Source organism: Nyctereutes procyonoides, unplaced genomic scaffold (genome assembly GCF_905146905.1).
Source record: "Nyctereutes procyonoides isolate TBG_1078 unplaced genomic scaffold, NYPRO_anot_genome, whole genome shotgun sequence".
NCBI lineage: Eukaryota > Metazoa > Chordata > Mammalia > Carnivora > Canidae > Nyctereutes > Nyctereutes procyonoides.
The window spans coordinates 15,623,793-15,640,065 of NW_026575125.1; the positions used below are offsets into that span (position 1 = coordinate 15,623,793).

The 16,273-nt window shown below is 43.0% G+C and overlaps 1 protein-coding gene across 8 annotated transcripts in view; it reads right to left on the reverse strand.

Moving 5' to 3' along the window:
• SH3KBP1 (SH3 domain containing kinase binding protein 1) overlaps window positions 1–16,273 on the reverse strand; it is a 336,529-nt gene that overhangs the window by 82,571 nt on the left and 237,685 nt on the right. For all 8 annotated transcript variants that reach the window (XM_055337567.1, XM_055337566.1, XM_055337564.1 and 5 more), the window contains one exon: window positions 3,975–4,069. In XM_055337567.1, the coding sequence (XP_055193542.1) occupies window positions 3,975–4,069 (95 nt within the window). The remainder of the gene's footprint in view (window positions 1–3,974; window positions 4,070–16,273) is intronic.

Below are 16,273 nucleotides of genomic sequence, written 5' to 3' on the forward strand. Positions count from 1 at the left end.
AGGTCTTTCATCTCAACTCATACATACAATAAAGAAGTGTATCGAAATACACATTAAACAAATCATAGTGAAGCTCTTCTCATTATAATATCAACAGCACATATTCACCTAAATAAATTTCTAGGAGATCCTTTAACTCAGAGGAAGAATTAAGAATCTTCTATAACGTCAGCAGGGTTTGGCAGACTCCGACTCCATTTCCCCCCACTTTTTAGCAAGCAAAATGCATGTGGCATATTTTTTCCTCCAAATTCTTGCTGAAACCTCACCCATTGTGAATTCTGAGCTATTTTCAGACAGATCTTCCACCACCGTTACCCACCTCATTCTCACAGTGTTCCTGCCCTAGCAGCAAACTGGGCCCATTAGCGAGAGCCCGTCCTTCCCCACTTCTGAGGTCAGAGAAAGAGTGGGCAAGGTTGAAGTGACAATTTGTGTATACACAGCACCTTAGCAAATCTCCATGGCAGCTCTGTGAGGTCTGCTTTCTGGCTGAGGAAACTGAGGATCAGAGAGGTTACGTGATGACACACAGCCATGAATGGCATTGCTGGGATTCAAACCTGGTTTCCCTGAGCTGGTAGCCTACATGGCACTTGTCATTTTAAAATGCTTCCAACAGAGCAGCCTGGGTGGCTCAGCGGTTTAGTGCCGCCTTCGGCCGAGAGCGTGATCCTGGAGTCCCGGGATCGAGTCCCACATCGGGCTCCCTGCATGGAGCCTGCTTCTCCCTCTGCCTGTGTCTCTGCCCCTCTCCCTCTGTGCGTCTCTCATGAAAGAATGAATGAATGAATGAATGAATGAATGAATGAATAAATAAATAAATAAATCTTTAAAAAATTATAAAATGCTTCCAACCAAGTGGAATGCTAGGTCAGGGCTGGCAGATACTTTATGGGAATAAAAGTCAAAACCTGCAGAAGGACAGGGTATCAAGAGACCTGATTTCACAGACCATATAAAATAATAATAAAAAAACAAAATTGATAGTGCACAGGGGACATTTTTAAGTAGCAAGCTAAAAATAGGCCCAGGTACATAATATAGCATGCGTTAAGACTGGCTGTCTTATTAGCTATTGAAAAGCCAGCTAAGTGGGTTGGCAGAGGGCACCTGGGGCAGCAGCAACATGGTCTCGGTCGGGTCAGGAGGATACACGAGCAGGATGGGGACATCCCAGGAGAGCTCGTTGTAGAACAGCAATGTGGATCAAAGCCAGAAAGCCAGACTGAGGCCAGAGTACCTGGGCAAATGAGTGCCAGGAGAATCTAGCTGGATTTGACAATAAAGGAGAGGAAAAGGAAAGTTGCTAAAGACTTTCAGCAGAGGGGTCCCATGAGCAAAGCACCATGAGGGGATGATAAAAAGAGGGGGCTGGGATGCTAGCATCCCTCTACCCCTGGCCACTCCAAGGTTCTCCAAAGCAGGTGCCGTGGAAGGTGCTGGGAGAGGGAGGAGGTGTGAACTCTAGCCTGGGCCTGGCTCTCTCATGGACACAAGTGGCAGGGACACAGGAAGGTGCTAGGTTCTGGTGCTGCTGGGCTTGCAAGCCGGGGCAGGGCTGAACGAGAGGGAGCAAGTGTCAAAACGACCCAGGTGCTCTAGGCCTGTGGAGCCAGAGCAGGGCTTAAGCCAGGTCAAGGGGTCCAGTGTAAGGCAAGGATAACAAAGTCACATTTTGCAAATGTAATAATACCATCTATAAGCTGCTTCAGTTTCTAAACTGCGTCTAAATGCATGAAGCTCTAAAAGCAGGGATGTAGGGCACCATCTCCTAGACCCTCCTGAAAGCAGCCTTCCACACCTGTCTGTTCCTTCCTCCCGACCATGTGCATGGAGGAGGGAACCAGGAAAGAGATTCTTTCTGACCAAGCTCTTTTGAAAAATTCAGTTCTTTTTATCAGACTGGATCTCAACCTGGTAGGAACAAAAACATCAAGATGAATGTGTTCTCATCATATGTAATCAAATGACAAGAATAGGAATATAATATATTAAGGTAGAAATAGATGTATTTAGATAAGAGACCATCTGTGGTGGTTTTTTCTTTTCCCCAAACTTTATTAAATATTATTGACACATCTGCTTTTCAGTTAAAAAGAGGCTGCCCCCTCTGAACATAAAGAAAAACAAAAACGGTAAAGTGCACCCCCCCCCATTGCAAAGAATGGTTTATTGAGCTCTCTGGTTGCTTAACCATTGCAGGGAGAAGCGATCCACCCCTTTCCCTATAGAACTAGAACCAAGTACCTGCGCTAATGATTGAAATATTCGTAATTATGCTTTATACCTATTTAACAACTTCTTTATTCTGAGTGTTTGGTGAAGGCTATGGTTCAAAATAGGAAACACAGCCCAGAAGCAGCCTGCTTCAGGATGAGCGGAGGGGTGGTAAAGAAAGAGAAGAACGGTTTCTGCCTCCCTGGCAGAGAGGAACAATAAGGGCCACATCTTACCCTGCTCTGATTTCCTCCAGCCACGTAAAAACAGAGATATGCTAAAATGAATGCAGAAGAACAGCTCACAGGGAAAAACGATGGGCAAGTTCTTGGGCCCTCAGCAGAGCTGGGAAGAGTTTGCTATTCCAGAAAGGCACTCTTAGCATTGTCTAGCATACCACTGTTGTATGGATAAGGCCAGTTCTTTCCCTAAACTAGTTTTGATCTTTGGTAAGCTGCTTGACCTCTGTGGTCATTAATTCCCTGGCATCTTTGGCTCGGGGTCTTAAAATGTACAACTTCTACAACACTTCTTATAGGTAAGTGTCGGGTAGTATAAAGGTGAATCGTACCCATCACTTTAGGGACATTCATGGGGGTGGAGGGGGGGCAGGCAAACACTGTGATCCTGTCCCTCTCAGTAATGGCCACACGCGCGAGACCCTGAACCCCTCTTCTCTCTCTCCCCTTTCCCTGCACTCTCCACCCTGCCAATGCTTTCCAGCCCAGCATGAGCACAGACAGCCATGATGATCCCCAAGTCACGCTTATGCCAAGAGCATCACGAGTTCCCTGACACTTACTTGGACCCCAGAATAAAGCCACTTTACACATCTCAAAGATGGGTCAGCTTTTCACCATATTTGACCATCACGAGAATCCTGTATCTCAGATAAAACACCATATAGTCTAGGAATTATTTAAATAAGATATCTTTCAACCACTTACTTGGTGAGTACCATTGCATGAAAACATAAATACTACACAGTTCAGACCCTGTTAAGCTGTATCACTTCACACAGATTTTATAGCTCTCCGTATGTTTACAGGGCTCTGCCTGTAATGATAATAAAATCATCCAACCTTCTTAGTCCAGACAAGACAAGCAAAATTCTCTCAGGCATGCTACCTGTCTTTGATCTGAACAGCGCACATTCTTTACGCATTTGCTGCCTGTGAGGCATGACCTGCCCTTTTAAAGCCCCTCTGGATGCCTCATGACACAGCTTTGCAGCCAGGGCTGCTGTGCAGGGCAGGCTCTCCAGCCAAGAAGGCCACCTTCTGGGTTAGCCATTCAGGGATGGAGCTTTCCCCCGGGCCATGCCAATCTGCAGCTGGTGCTAAGGCCAACAGAACTACTCAGTTTCCAAGTTAGTTCATTCACTTGGGTACGCTGGGCTTAGCCTGATCAAGAGGCAAGATGCAAGATTCTTCCTCCGAAGTTCGGGCAATGAAAATCAAGTGTTTTGAGGCCTAAAACAAAAGCTGTAGTGTTCAGTCAACATCTCGAAGCAGTTCGCAGTTTATTTTTACTTTTTTTAAAGATTCTATTTATTTATTCATGAGAGACACAGAGAGACAGAGAGAGAGGCAGAGACACAGGAAGAGGGAGAAGCAGGCTCCACACAGGGAGCCCGACGTGGGACTTGATCCTGGGTCTCCAGGATCACCCCTGGGCCGATGGCGGTACCAAACCGCTAAGCCACCGGGCTGCCCCAGTTTGCAGTTTAAAAGGCAGGAAGGAAGTCTGCTTACCTTATTGATGAGAGTCACTATATCTCCTTCTTTGATTGTCAATTCATCATCATTCTGTGCCTCATATGGAAATATTACTTTGCAGTAATCCTTGGCTGTAAGAAGAAAAGAAAACACAACCTTTACAGTGCTTCACCTAATGAGCTGGCCCAGGAAAAGATGTTCTCTCTCACATCAACTTCAGGAAAAAGCACTTAACAGATAGGATATAATAATGATTGCATAAAGAAAGAGTCACCCTCAGGAAACTACCTAAGATTGCTCATTTGGGGCTCATGCTTATGTATTCTCTTCATTTTCCCTCCCTCACAAACCATGTGATGTCATCAAATGTCACTGACTGCTTTGTGTCTCTCTCAGGCAGAAAAGCAAATGGTTTCCTTGATCTTGGATGTATATTTGATGTACTTTATTTTATATACCATTTCATATACTCTTTGGGTGCACGCAAAAGCAGACATTTACAAAGAGAAGAAAGCTTAAATTCGGCCCTCACTGTCTTATTCCACACATCACTAAATCAGAAACAGGGTATCTGTGTATGTTACAAAGCTAATATGGTACTTAAAACAATAAAAAAAAGAGACTTCATTATGGTACATCTCACAAGAAAGATATTTGTATATGAACATGTGTCAACTACAAACAGCCAACAAATACCAACTAAATGTTCTTTATACACATGTGTATAAACTGACAAACTTGTTCAAATATGTCCCATGGTGTCTCTGTGGGAACCTGTCTATTTAGGTGGGGATGTTCATCAGCAAGGATGTGTACCTAAGAGAGAAAAACACTACAGCCACTAAAAATCAGTTCAGATATGCCCACAATTATATGCTTTTGAAAGTCCATCTGATGGACCCCTGATGTCAGGGGTGCCTGGCTGGCTCAGTCAGAAGAGTGTGCAGCTCTTGATCTCAGGTTTGTGAGTTCAAGCCCCCACGTTGGGTGTAGAGATTGCATGAATAAATAAACTTTAAAAAAGAAAGTCTACCTGATGTTAAATCTTCTCTATTTACACAAAAGCATCAATTTAGAAGAGAGCAAAAACATTTGTCAGGTACCCAGGGAAGTAAGACTTGGAAAACTGGGGTTTGATGACTTAGAACTAAAGGTTGAAAGAAAACTTCAAGAGAACTACTATCTCCTGGGACAGGCATTTATTATTCTGCAGCTAAGTCAACAAACCTAATGGCTTTGAATGACCTTAGATATTTCCCAAGGATCAGATCAGTTCCTGCAGACAGATCATAACCTAGAGCTATATACACAAGTATCAATTATATTGTCCCTAGTACAATTTATATGACTGAAATGTGGGGAGGGGGTATTATGGTTAATGTCACATCAATCAAAGAGAGTCATGTATAAAATAAAGGCAATAAAAAATCTGTAATACAGACACATTGTGGTCTAGGGTACCACAGAAGGGCAGGGAGGAGAGAGGGAAACGGGGCAGGAAAAGAGAGGGACTCACTTTCTGTGTGAATGTTTTTGCTTTCTGTCCAATGGACAGAGTATATCAGTTACATCCCCTCCCCTCGTGTTGGAAACCTTCCATCTTAGGTACTCTGGGCCCCTGATACCTTTTGCTGATCAGGCCATGCTGAGGGACACTAGTTCTAAATCCCATCAATATTAATCTGCCTAAAGATTCCCAGGTCCATAGAGTTACTAATGTTCCATCTCTCTTTAATTAGTAATAGCAAGCCTCCCAAATCCTGAATCAGCCAAATATTCTAAAAGGATGGGAAAAGTTAAACATCGTTAAATTGGATAATGACAGCTCTTTTCCAACTTTCCTATTGACTGTGCTAGTGAAATATGACAACCCAACCTCAAAACTTACAACACTGAAATAAGTATAGCATTATTGAAGAACTGCCCTGCCAGAGTCCCAGTTTGAAGAATAATTCATTGGATTGAAATCATGGAAATATTTTACAAACAAGATAGGACACCTGTGGTCAACAAAGGAAAAAAACAAACATTGTTTCTAATCCTTTCCATCCAAAAAACTAAGTGTGGTAGACATTGGTTCACAGGAAACATTCCCCATCCCCTTCTCAGTTCATATAATCCTGCTGCATTCAGGTATTGCATTTGGGCATTGGGAATGGCTGTCTGCAGTAGGATGAGTGAGATTTGTCAAGGCAAATAATGTTAATTTCACTCCCTTTTGTTGGTGATTGGTTTAGGGGTGGGCATGTGATCTAGTTCCAGCCAATGAGATGTGAGAGGAAATCTGCTTGAGGAGGAGAGGAAGGCTGTTAGATTTTGTTCCCTGATTTTTAAAAAAAAGAGTTGTGAGGAAAATAGCTGCCCCTGCCTTTCTGCTTTTAACACTGTTTCATCCTTGTTGGAAGACAGTACAATGTTTGGCACAGTTATAGTCATAGTTCAACCATGAGAGGAAAGCCAAGGAAATCACAGAGGAGAGGACTCTCAATTCTTGACACCATTGAGATGTCTGTCAAATTAATCAACATCAAGGGGTCTGTCTCTGGATTCCTTGTTATCTGACTCCGTAAAATTGTATTGCTTACCACTACTTTATGGCTGCATAGGTATTGATCACTCAAAGCAGAAGGTACTCTGACATGAAGGAACTTGGTAAAAGAGGATACTTCCACTTACCTCCCCTGAAACTGTGCGTGTGTATACACACACACACACACACACACACGCACACACACACACACGACTATGACCTGCCTCCACTCAAAAAGCCACTTCCTATGCATCTGTGTCACTCGCTCTCCCCCTATCTCTTCCCTTGCTACCTCAGGAACTGGTACATAGCAGGGGCTCAATAAATGACTATGGAAGTGACTTGTAACCAATATAGTAAGGAAATATTTTTAAAAAAGTACTAGTATGCCTTTAAAATGTTTCACAGGGCCATTTTGTTTTCTGCCCAGTTTCCCCATTAGTTAAGGAGGGCAAGTAATACCCTGCCTTTTTTAAAAAAAAACAGCTTTAATGACATATAATTTTTATACCAGAAAATTCACCCATTTTAATTGTACGGTTTGAATAGTTTTAATAAGTATGACCATCAACATAACCTAATTTTTATTTATTTATGATAGTCACAGATTGAGAGAGAGAGAGGCAGAGACACAGGCAGAGGGAGAAGCAGGCTCCATGCACCGGGAGCCCGACGTGGGATTCGATCCTGGGTCTCCAGGATCGCGCCCTGGGCCAAAGGCAGGTGCCAAACCACTGCGCCACCCAGGGGTCCCAACATAACCTAATTTTAAAACATTCCCACCATGTATGCTGTTTTGTGTATAATGCATTAGAAAATTATATGGAAAGCACCAATTTTAGTTAAAGGAGGAGATATGGGTACCAGTGGCTACTGTCAACTACTATTGTCCATGAAGCAAGTTTCAACATCATGCTCACCCCTTTTTGCATCCCCATAACCTGATGCAGCTCCCACTCAATGCTTCTTGATCCCCTAATGATACCTACAAAGTGGAGGAAAATCTGAGGGACAGCTAAATAGGAGGAGACTCTGGGCCAGGAATCAGGACAGTCAAAACTAAGTCTAATTTTAGCTGGGCTGTCCTGAGCATAAAATCTGAGACAACTACACAGTAGCTTTGGACCTCAATGTCCTTAGGTATAAAATGAGAGACTGGCCAAGGAGGGATGAGAGGAGAGTTTGGTTAACTTCAACAGAACACTTTTTCAGCAAATTTCAACTTATTCCAAAACTCTAATATAAAACAACTAAAAACAGAGCTGCTCTGGTTAGAGAGCGGGGCTGGCCCAACTCCCACCCAGGTCCCCAAAATAATTTCAATGAAGCTCTGGAGGCTCCAAAAAACATACTGAACTAGACCTGAGTTCTGGCCAGCTCTGACATTTCATGGCTCTAGTCACGGGCACTATAACTCAGAATGCCCCCCAATCAAACATGGCAACCACAGGCTCACATTTCAAGTTATCATGATATATTTGAAAATAAGGTCCTAATTCAGCAGTACTGGAAAATAAAAACATGCTGTTACTTTGGATGTACCAATGGTTTTAAGATCCTAAAAAATAATAAGTGAAAAAAATGGACTAACTCTGAGACTATAATTTTAATTTCATAGTATATGGAACAAAGATGTTCCCTACTTTATTATTTTTTTTAAATTTTTATTTTTTATTTATTTATGATAGCCACACACACAGAGAGAGAGAGAGGCAGAGACATAGGCAGAGGGAGAAGCAGGCTCCATGCACCGGGAGCCCGACGTGGGATTCGATCCCGGGTCTCCAGGATTGCGCCCTGGGCCAAAGGCAGGCGCCAAACTGCTGCGCCACCCAGGGATCCCCTGTTCCCTACTTTAATTCAAACATTTATTGAGTCACCACCATGAAAAAGACATTGTCAGTTCTTGGGCCTGTGATATGCAAGTCAATACCCATCACATCCTCACTTGGAAGTGACAAACTAATGCCTAGGGAAAGGCAAGGGTGAAAGGATGACAAGAAGAAAAGACAAATGCTGGAAGAAGTACAGACTCACTCTGACAGGATATGGCTGTGGTATTGCAGAGGAAGGCATGATTACATTCAGGAGAGAGTTCACAAAGGAGGAGGCATTTGATATGTCTTGAAAGAATATAATTCCAAATGCTTTTTGGACGTGGGAAGATTAGAAATTTTAAATGAGTAGCAGACAGAGATGGAGAGGAAGGGGATGAAATTAATTTTTCGAGGCAGGCATTTTCCATCTATTCATCAATTAGATGGATTTAATTAGTCTGAGATCAAATAGAAATGAATGCCCACATGCACATAACAAAATAAAGGCACAACTCATTGAGATGAATTTGTCTCTATTTTTTAAGAAAGATTTTAAAAAAAAAAACTAATGCATTAGCCTAAGATTGAAATCCTAAGTCAATTCTTAGCTTTTTTTGTCTTTTTTTTTTACATTTATATATTTACTTTTAAGTAATCTCTACACCCAACGTGGGGCTCAAACTCACAACTCTGAGATCAAGAGTCGAATACTCTTTTAACTGAGCCAGCCAGGCATCCCTTGAGCTTTTTTGTCTTCGAGTCTTTTAAGAATCTGATAAAAAAGAAAAAAAACAGTGATTCCCTCTTTCCCAAAAAAGGGGAAAAAAAACACATTCAAAGGTGCAGAGAAAATGTTGTGTAGGTTATCAGAAGGTTCAAGGACCCTGAGACCTTGGCCTAGTTCCAAATCAAGATCCTGTATACTAATTACTGATTGGCATTCCAATTTTTAGAAACTTGTTCTATTAAAACCCCCCAAGAAATCCATTCATGATTCACATCCTTCTCACCAAAAAAAAAAAAAATTTCAATCTCTAAATTTTTAGAAATTTACATAATATTAAAAACAGACCATTTAAGAAATTGAACTCACATGCTCATAGCCCATGAGGCCCTTCACAAGGTTTTAAAATCTATTCATATTAAAAAAAACCCAAACAGACCAACTTAAAAAATATCCTTAGCTTAAAAAAATAAAAGCAGAACAAAAAGAATAAACATATCTGCAAGCAGAACACACACACACACACAATCAAGGAAATAACATTAAATCCAGGATGATTCTCTGGACTCAATTTTAGGACACGAAGATTAAAATCTCATGTGTCGGAGCACCTGGGTGGCTTAGTCAGTTGGGTGCCTGCCTTCTGCTCAGGTCATGATCTCAGGGTCTTGGGATTGAGCCCCGCATCAGGCTCCCTGCTCAGTGGGGAGTCTGCTTCTCCCTTCCCCCCCCACTTGCGCTCTCTCTGTCTCTCTCTCTCCAATAAATAAATGAAATCTTAAAAAAAATCCCATGCATCACAGAGTCTGATAAGAAGCCTTCCAGAACTTCCAGCAGTGGTGGAAAGTACCAGGTCACCATTAGAATTCTTTTCCTTTGGGATACCAGAACAAAAGTATCAAGCTCAGTGGTGTCTATTTTTACCAACATCAAAACCTAAAGTTCTTTCATTAAATTGACAAATATTATCTGAGGCACTACTGGTTCATAATAATCATTTATCCAGAAGCCCTAGGGACAGAATTTTTCAGATTTTAAAAAGGAAATGTATTACATCCATACAATAGATAACATCCTCAGCAGGGATCTGGGGATGCACTCAACCATCAAATACACTCAAATTCTGCAGCATGTGGATGATTTGTCACCCCAAGTGGGCTAAATAAAGGCTATATACTTAAATTTATGTAGTCCAGGACAAGTTTTATCACCAAACAAGTGATAAAACCTTTTTCCAGCTTTTTGTATCTTGGAAATGCAATAAGGGTATGGACTTGGGTCACATTCTGGGGAAAGAGGCTAAGTTAAATAAAACTGTTACCTGGTTCTCAAGGAGCTTAGAACCGACAAGAGAGAATGAGGCACAAGGCTTCCGACAAGGCAACAGTGAGGGAAGGATAAGAGTGATGCCTTCAGCTTAAAGCACCAGAGTATCATGAATGCAGAATCATTTCCCAAAGGAAAGAGTCAGGCTCTCTTCTTAGAGGAGGAGTAAAATGGCAATGGCTCTGTACAATGTTCTAGGACTTTGGCCAGAGGAGTAAGAGTAGGAGTTGGTGGTGGTGGTGGTAGTGGGGTTCCCCAACCATTCCTGATGACAAGAATGATGTGGGGCACCTGTTGCTTCCCTGCCTTCCCAGATTCCCTTCTCTGGGGGTTCCAATCAACAGATCTGAGGTGGGACCAGCAATCCACAGCACCCTGGTGATTCTCATAAACAGGGAAACTTAAGGAACAATCTACATCAGTAATTCTCACGCACAAATGGGCATCAGCACCAGATGGAAGACATGTGAAAACCAAACCCCCAAGGTTCCTGATCCTCTAGAACTGGGCAAGGCCTGGGGATCTGCATCTATAAAAAGTTGCCACGTGATGCTGATGCTGCAGATCCAGGGACCGCACTGTGAGAGCTACTGATCCAGTCATGGGTATTAGCAAATATTCAATGCTAGAAAGAAGCAAAACAATGGTGGGGACCTGGAGGATGGGCCAGTGTGGTGGTGGTGCCCACTGCTAGGCATACTGTATAAGAGACGTAGACAGAAAATCCAGTCCTGTGTCGGTTTGAGGATCTGGGGCTGGTAGGGATTGCTGGAGAGAATACTACACTTGTCGTTTGTTCAGTAAATATTAACTAAGTGTCCACTGTGTGCCCAGCAGCAAGAGAAGAAGTGCCCTCATGGAGCTTACAAGAATCTGCAGCAGCAGTTCACAAATTGGGCTAATTTGCTCCCCAGGGGACACTGGCAGTTACTGGAGACATTTGTGGTTGTCACAGAGGGAGGGGGTGGTAACAGTTATTGGCATCAAGTGTATGGAGGCTAGGGATGCTACTAAACATCCCATAATGGACATAGAACAGTCCAAGAAAGAGTGATCTAGTTCAAATGTTAATAGTGCCAAGGTGGAAAAACCTTGGTCTACACTCAAATTCAGACCAGGAAACGAAACACAAGACACATGTCACTATGTTGTCAACTCAAGCCCAACACCTGCCTCCATGAGAAAGCTGATGGTGACCCCAACCACAACCACTGCCTCTAGTCCTAGATGCTGTGGGGAATTTGACTTTCAAATTATTTCACAACTATGAATTATAACATTTTTTAATCTTTTGCTTTAAAAGGAGAAATTAAAAAAAGAAAAAGATAAAAATCTGACAAGCAAAGCCTTTCTGTGTTCTAGTACAGAACACACACAGTACAGCACTATATAGGATACTTGTTTCAAACTTGACATGCCCAAATATGAGTTTTAGGGGAGACAGATGAGCAAAAAACACCTCCCCTGAAAAGGTAGCATGAAAGAGCTCCCAGGTAAGGCTGAAGGAAAAAAACTAACATAAAGGAATCAACTCCTTTTTCTGCTACTTAAACATGTGGTGAGAAAGCAAAAATTAGCTTAGACTGAGAAAGTAAAAACCTGCCTAGCCATTCATCAGGCTGACGTACCAAATGCAGACACAGCCAGCTGCAAAGTGAACAGGAAATAGTCTTTCTCCCAAGTATGCACTGCAGCTGGAAAGGGTCCTCACACCCCCTTCTCTAAGCACTATTGCTTTCTTATTCCCAGAGTAAGTGTGTCCTCTAAAACCATAGACTATCAGAAACTTTGCTTTAGATATATATATATCATATCAGTCAGAATGAAATGTTCCACTCTGGGGGCACCTGGGTGGCTCAGTGGTTGAGCTCTTGTCTTTGGCCTAGGTCGTGATTCCGGGCTCCTGGGATCGAGTACGTCAGGCTCCCTGTTGGGAGCCTACTTCTCCCTCTACCTATGTCTCTGCCTCTCTGTCTCTCTCTTTCTCATGAAGAAATAAATAAAATCTTTTTTAAAAAAATAAAAGAAAGAAATGTTCCACTCTTTTTAAAAAAGATTTTATTTATTTATTTATTTATTTATTTATTTATTTATTTGAGAGAGCAAGATCGCATGAGTGGGCGTGGGGGGGCAGAGGGAGAAGGAGAAGGAGAAGCTGACTCCCCGCTGAGCAGGGAGCCCAATGCGGGGCTTGATCCGGGACCCCAGGATTGTTAACTGAGACAAAGGCAGATGCTTAACTGACTGAGCCACTCAGCCACCCTCTGAAATGTTCCACTCTTGACTGAAGGAATGAAAGTCACTGTGACACAGAAAAGCAACCTTGATACCCCACGCAGGTGCAGAGGCACACATAAAGAGTTCTGAACACAGCACTGTACTCTTATCTGAACTTGGTGGTTCCCAAAGAAACGACCTGGGTGCACCTCCCAGTACAGACGTGATGTTAACCCCTTTCCACACAGCCCTGCATTACCTGGAGCCTAGCAAAATACTGCTTCAATTCCATTCCACTGCATTTTTCCTCCTCCAAACTGGTAACTACTCTCGTGTTTGGTGCTATGCAGGCTCCTCAGTGCAATGAGCCAATAAACCTTTGTCGGACAAGGGTCTTTCTTAGTGCTCTTGGGCTGACCAGTCTAGAGCATGGACTAGAAAGAACGGAGGGTCTGTGAAGCCCCATGGAACACTGGCAACCACCACTAATCCCTCAGAAACCCAATATAAGCTCGAGGATCCTATACATACAAATGTGTCTTTTTTCCAACTGGTGACTGTGAACTCGAGAAAGGGGATCCATGGCTACTGTGCCACTTTTACAAGACTCTGTCCAATATGGAGCCTGGTTGAATTTTAAGTCATTTTTAATTCATGTGCCCCATCATCACTTGCTATGTGACCAGGGAGTCCATGGCACTTTTCTGTGCTGTATGGGCGTATCGAGTAGAAGACATAGCCCTTGCCTTGAGGAACTAATGACAGCTACAAGGCACCATGTGTCACACCATAGAGGACAACCCCCAAGACATGAGGCAATGAACAAACTGACCAGAAAGGTGGTACAAGCGCCCAGGAATGGAGTGAGGGGAGGTCAGGCGGGTGGGGGGGGGTTCAAGTTTAACCTCTGCCCCATGGTCATCATTTACTCTGAAGTCTGACCTGCCTTTGTTCAAATGTTATCCAGGATTATCTGTTTCCTAACCCTCCTACTCAACTGGTCCTCCGAATCTCTGAGATTGAACTGTTTGTTCAGAAAGATGCTAAGTAGCCATTTCTCTGGGCTGTTTTTCTATCCCACAGAGGCCACAAATCTGCATCAATTGTAGTAAGAAACAGGGAAATTCCAGATGTGGTAGCTGGAGGAATCTCAGGGTACTTCACTTATGAATATTTAGACAGTTTCCCTCTTGTTATGAAAATCATGGCAATCTGTTCCCCAGCATGTGTTTCAGATGAGTTTCAATATCATAAAAGGTTTACTGGGGGAGGGGAGATGATGTTAGTTGTTTAAATAAATCCCGATCAGCTGAGTTACTTGCCCTCAGAAAATACCAATCCACATGAACATTTTTTGAACCACCACAACGCTTACTCCTTTAGGCTGCCGAGGACAGAGATGTGACGACGAGGTCTCTGTCCTCTGAACTCCTGAGCAGTTTCTATTAGAGATCTGTCTGCTAACCAGAAGGAAGGAGGCTGCCCTGTTTCCAAGCTCAGGGTCATTTCTAATAGTTGGTCAGCACTCTATGTCCTTCCACTTGAACATGGCAGTTGCATCAAAATTTGAAGCAGCAAATTGTTCCCAATGCAGGAGACTTTAGTAGACTTAGGTGCCTCGTGGAAATCAAGGGAGAACAAATACCCCAGAATTTGCTCGTTACAATGAAAGCCAGGAAGTACGTGGGTGAGATTAACTGCAGAAATTCTTGCTCTGGGTCCTTGAAAAACATCTGTCGATAAACATCCTTCAAGCCTTCACTGACAGTGAGAATTCTTCTGACCTGCTACCCACCTACACGCATCCTTCCACCTGTACCCGGTGACATCTCATATTCCAACTGAATTGTTCCCATTTTCCTCTTGCTTCTCCCGTATGGCTGCTCACTTCTTTGAATGCAGAAACCTTTTACTCTGAATTGTAAAGCTTTTGGAATTGAATCAGAGGATGAAGGTGCTGGAGAAGCCTCAAGAGTTCTCTCTAGTACAGCCCTCTGACTTCATAGACAACGCAGACAATGAAGAGCAAGGCCAGAGAAATAAAATTATTGGCCCAAGGTCACACAGCTAGCGAATAACACAGCTGGTCCTAGAATCCGCACTGCTGACTCCTGGCCAAAACACACCAGCCAGCCTCTGTAAAAACACACTTTATTAAAACCCACGCCCCCACTGTGATGCTTCCAGGGAGCCAGGTGGATGGACGTAATTAATAGATACTTGTAGGATGGAACAGGCTTGGGCTAGAGCCAGGATCCTCCCACAGGCTTGAAGGAGCTGAATATTCGGATCTGTGTTAATACCTAGGCCCAGGAAGCCCATCTTGGATCCCAGAATTACTCTCAAACTACACTGTCCAATATGGTGGGCACTAGGCACAAGTGGCTACTGAGCATTTGAAATGTGGCTGCACCAAGCTGGATGTGCCATGCGTATAAAATCCATGCTGGATTGTGAGGACTCATATAAAATAAAGAATAAAAACACCTCACTCAATTGTTTTATACAGGTTATATGTTGAAAAGATAATATTGGGGATATATTGAGTTAAATAAAATATATTTAAATTAATAAGTTCACGTTTCTTTTTCAAAAATGTGGCTACTAGAAAATGTGAAATCATGTATGTGGCTCACATAATATTTCTATTAGCCAGCACTGCTCTAAGACACAGTTACCCACCTCCCCCAGCCCACCGAATCTTTCCAAGAAGACTCGAATATCCTGTCTGCAGTCATTACAGAGGGTGAAAAGAAAGCATCAAGGACATGCTCTTATCCTACAGCTAGTTCTTGAGACCTGAGGACTAGTCACTTAAGCATGCCCCATGGACTGTCCTGTTTTGTGCCACATCCCCTACAAGTGACCCTCAGGCCCCTACTGCTCAGGCCCCTCCCAAAAGCAACCCACAAGTCACCCAAGGTCCTATTTCCTCTGGACAGAGGTGAACAATCTACAGAGAATGTCAACTTTACTTCTACTGAAACTCTTTCTGTTAAAAAAAAAATTCTGTTTCTCAGATTACTATTTCTGTAAACACGAGTCAGGTTGATAAAGACCTCACATGTCATGAGGACAGCCTGTCCTTGGGACCACATTCCAATCACCTTTGAGGCTTGATGGGTCTTCTCCTTTGCCTTCTTCTGCCTCTTCCCAATTCTGGACATCCAGGCAACTTTGCTAATAATAGTGATCATTTATAAGCTTGTTAAATAGCCATAACTATAGAATAAGCAGGTGAATGGGAGGAAGGACAGGCTACTGTCCAACAAGAGAAATGTTTGCAGAAATGATTTAATGCGGGATCCCTGGGTGGCGCAGCGGTTTGGCGCCTGCCTTTGGCCCGGGGCGCGATCCTGGAGACCCGGGATCGAATCCCACGTCGGGCTCCCAGTGCATGGAGCCTGCTTCTCCCTCTGCCTATGTCTCTGCCTCTCTCTCTCTCTGTGTGTGACTATCATAAATAAATAAAAATTAAAAAAAAAGAAATGATTTAATGCTTAATTCCTCAAAATTCTTTAGTGCCTAAAGGCAGGTCTAGCATGATAAGTCTATAACCTGCATGAATAAAAATATAGGGCCAGTTTCTCCTTAGGAATACGTATAAGCTCCTAACAGTGGTTTTGAAAGTGTGGGTCCTCAACCAGGAGCAGCAGTAGCACCACCTGGGAATTCCTTAGAAATGCAAATTTTCAGGCCTCACCCCAGACCTACTGATTCA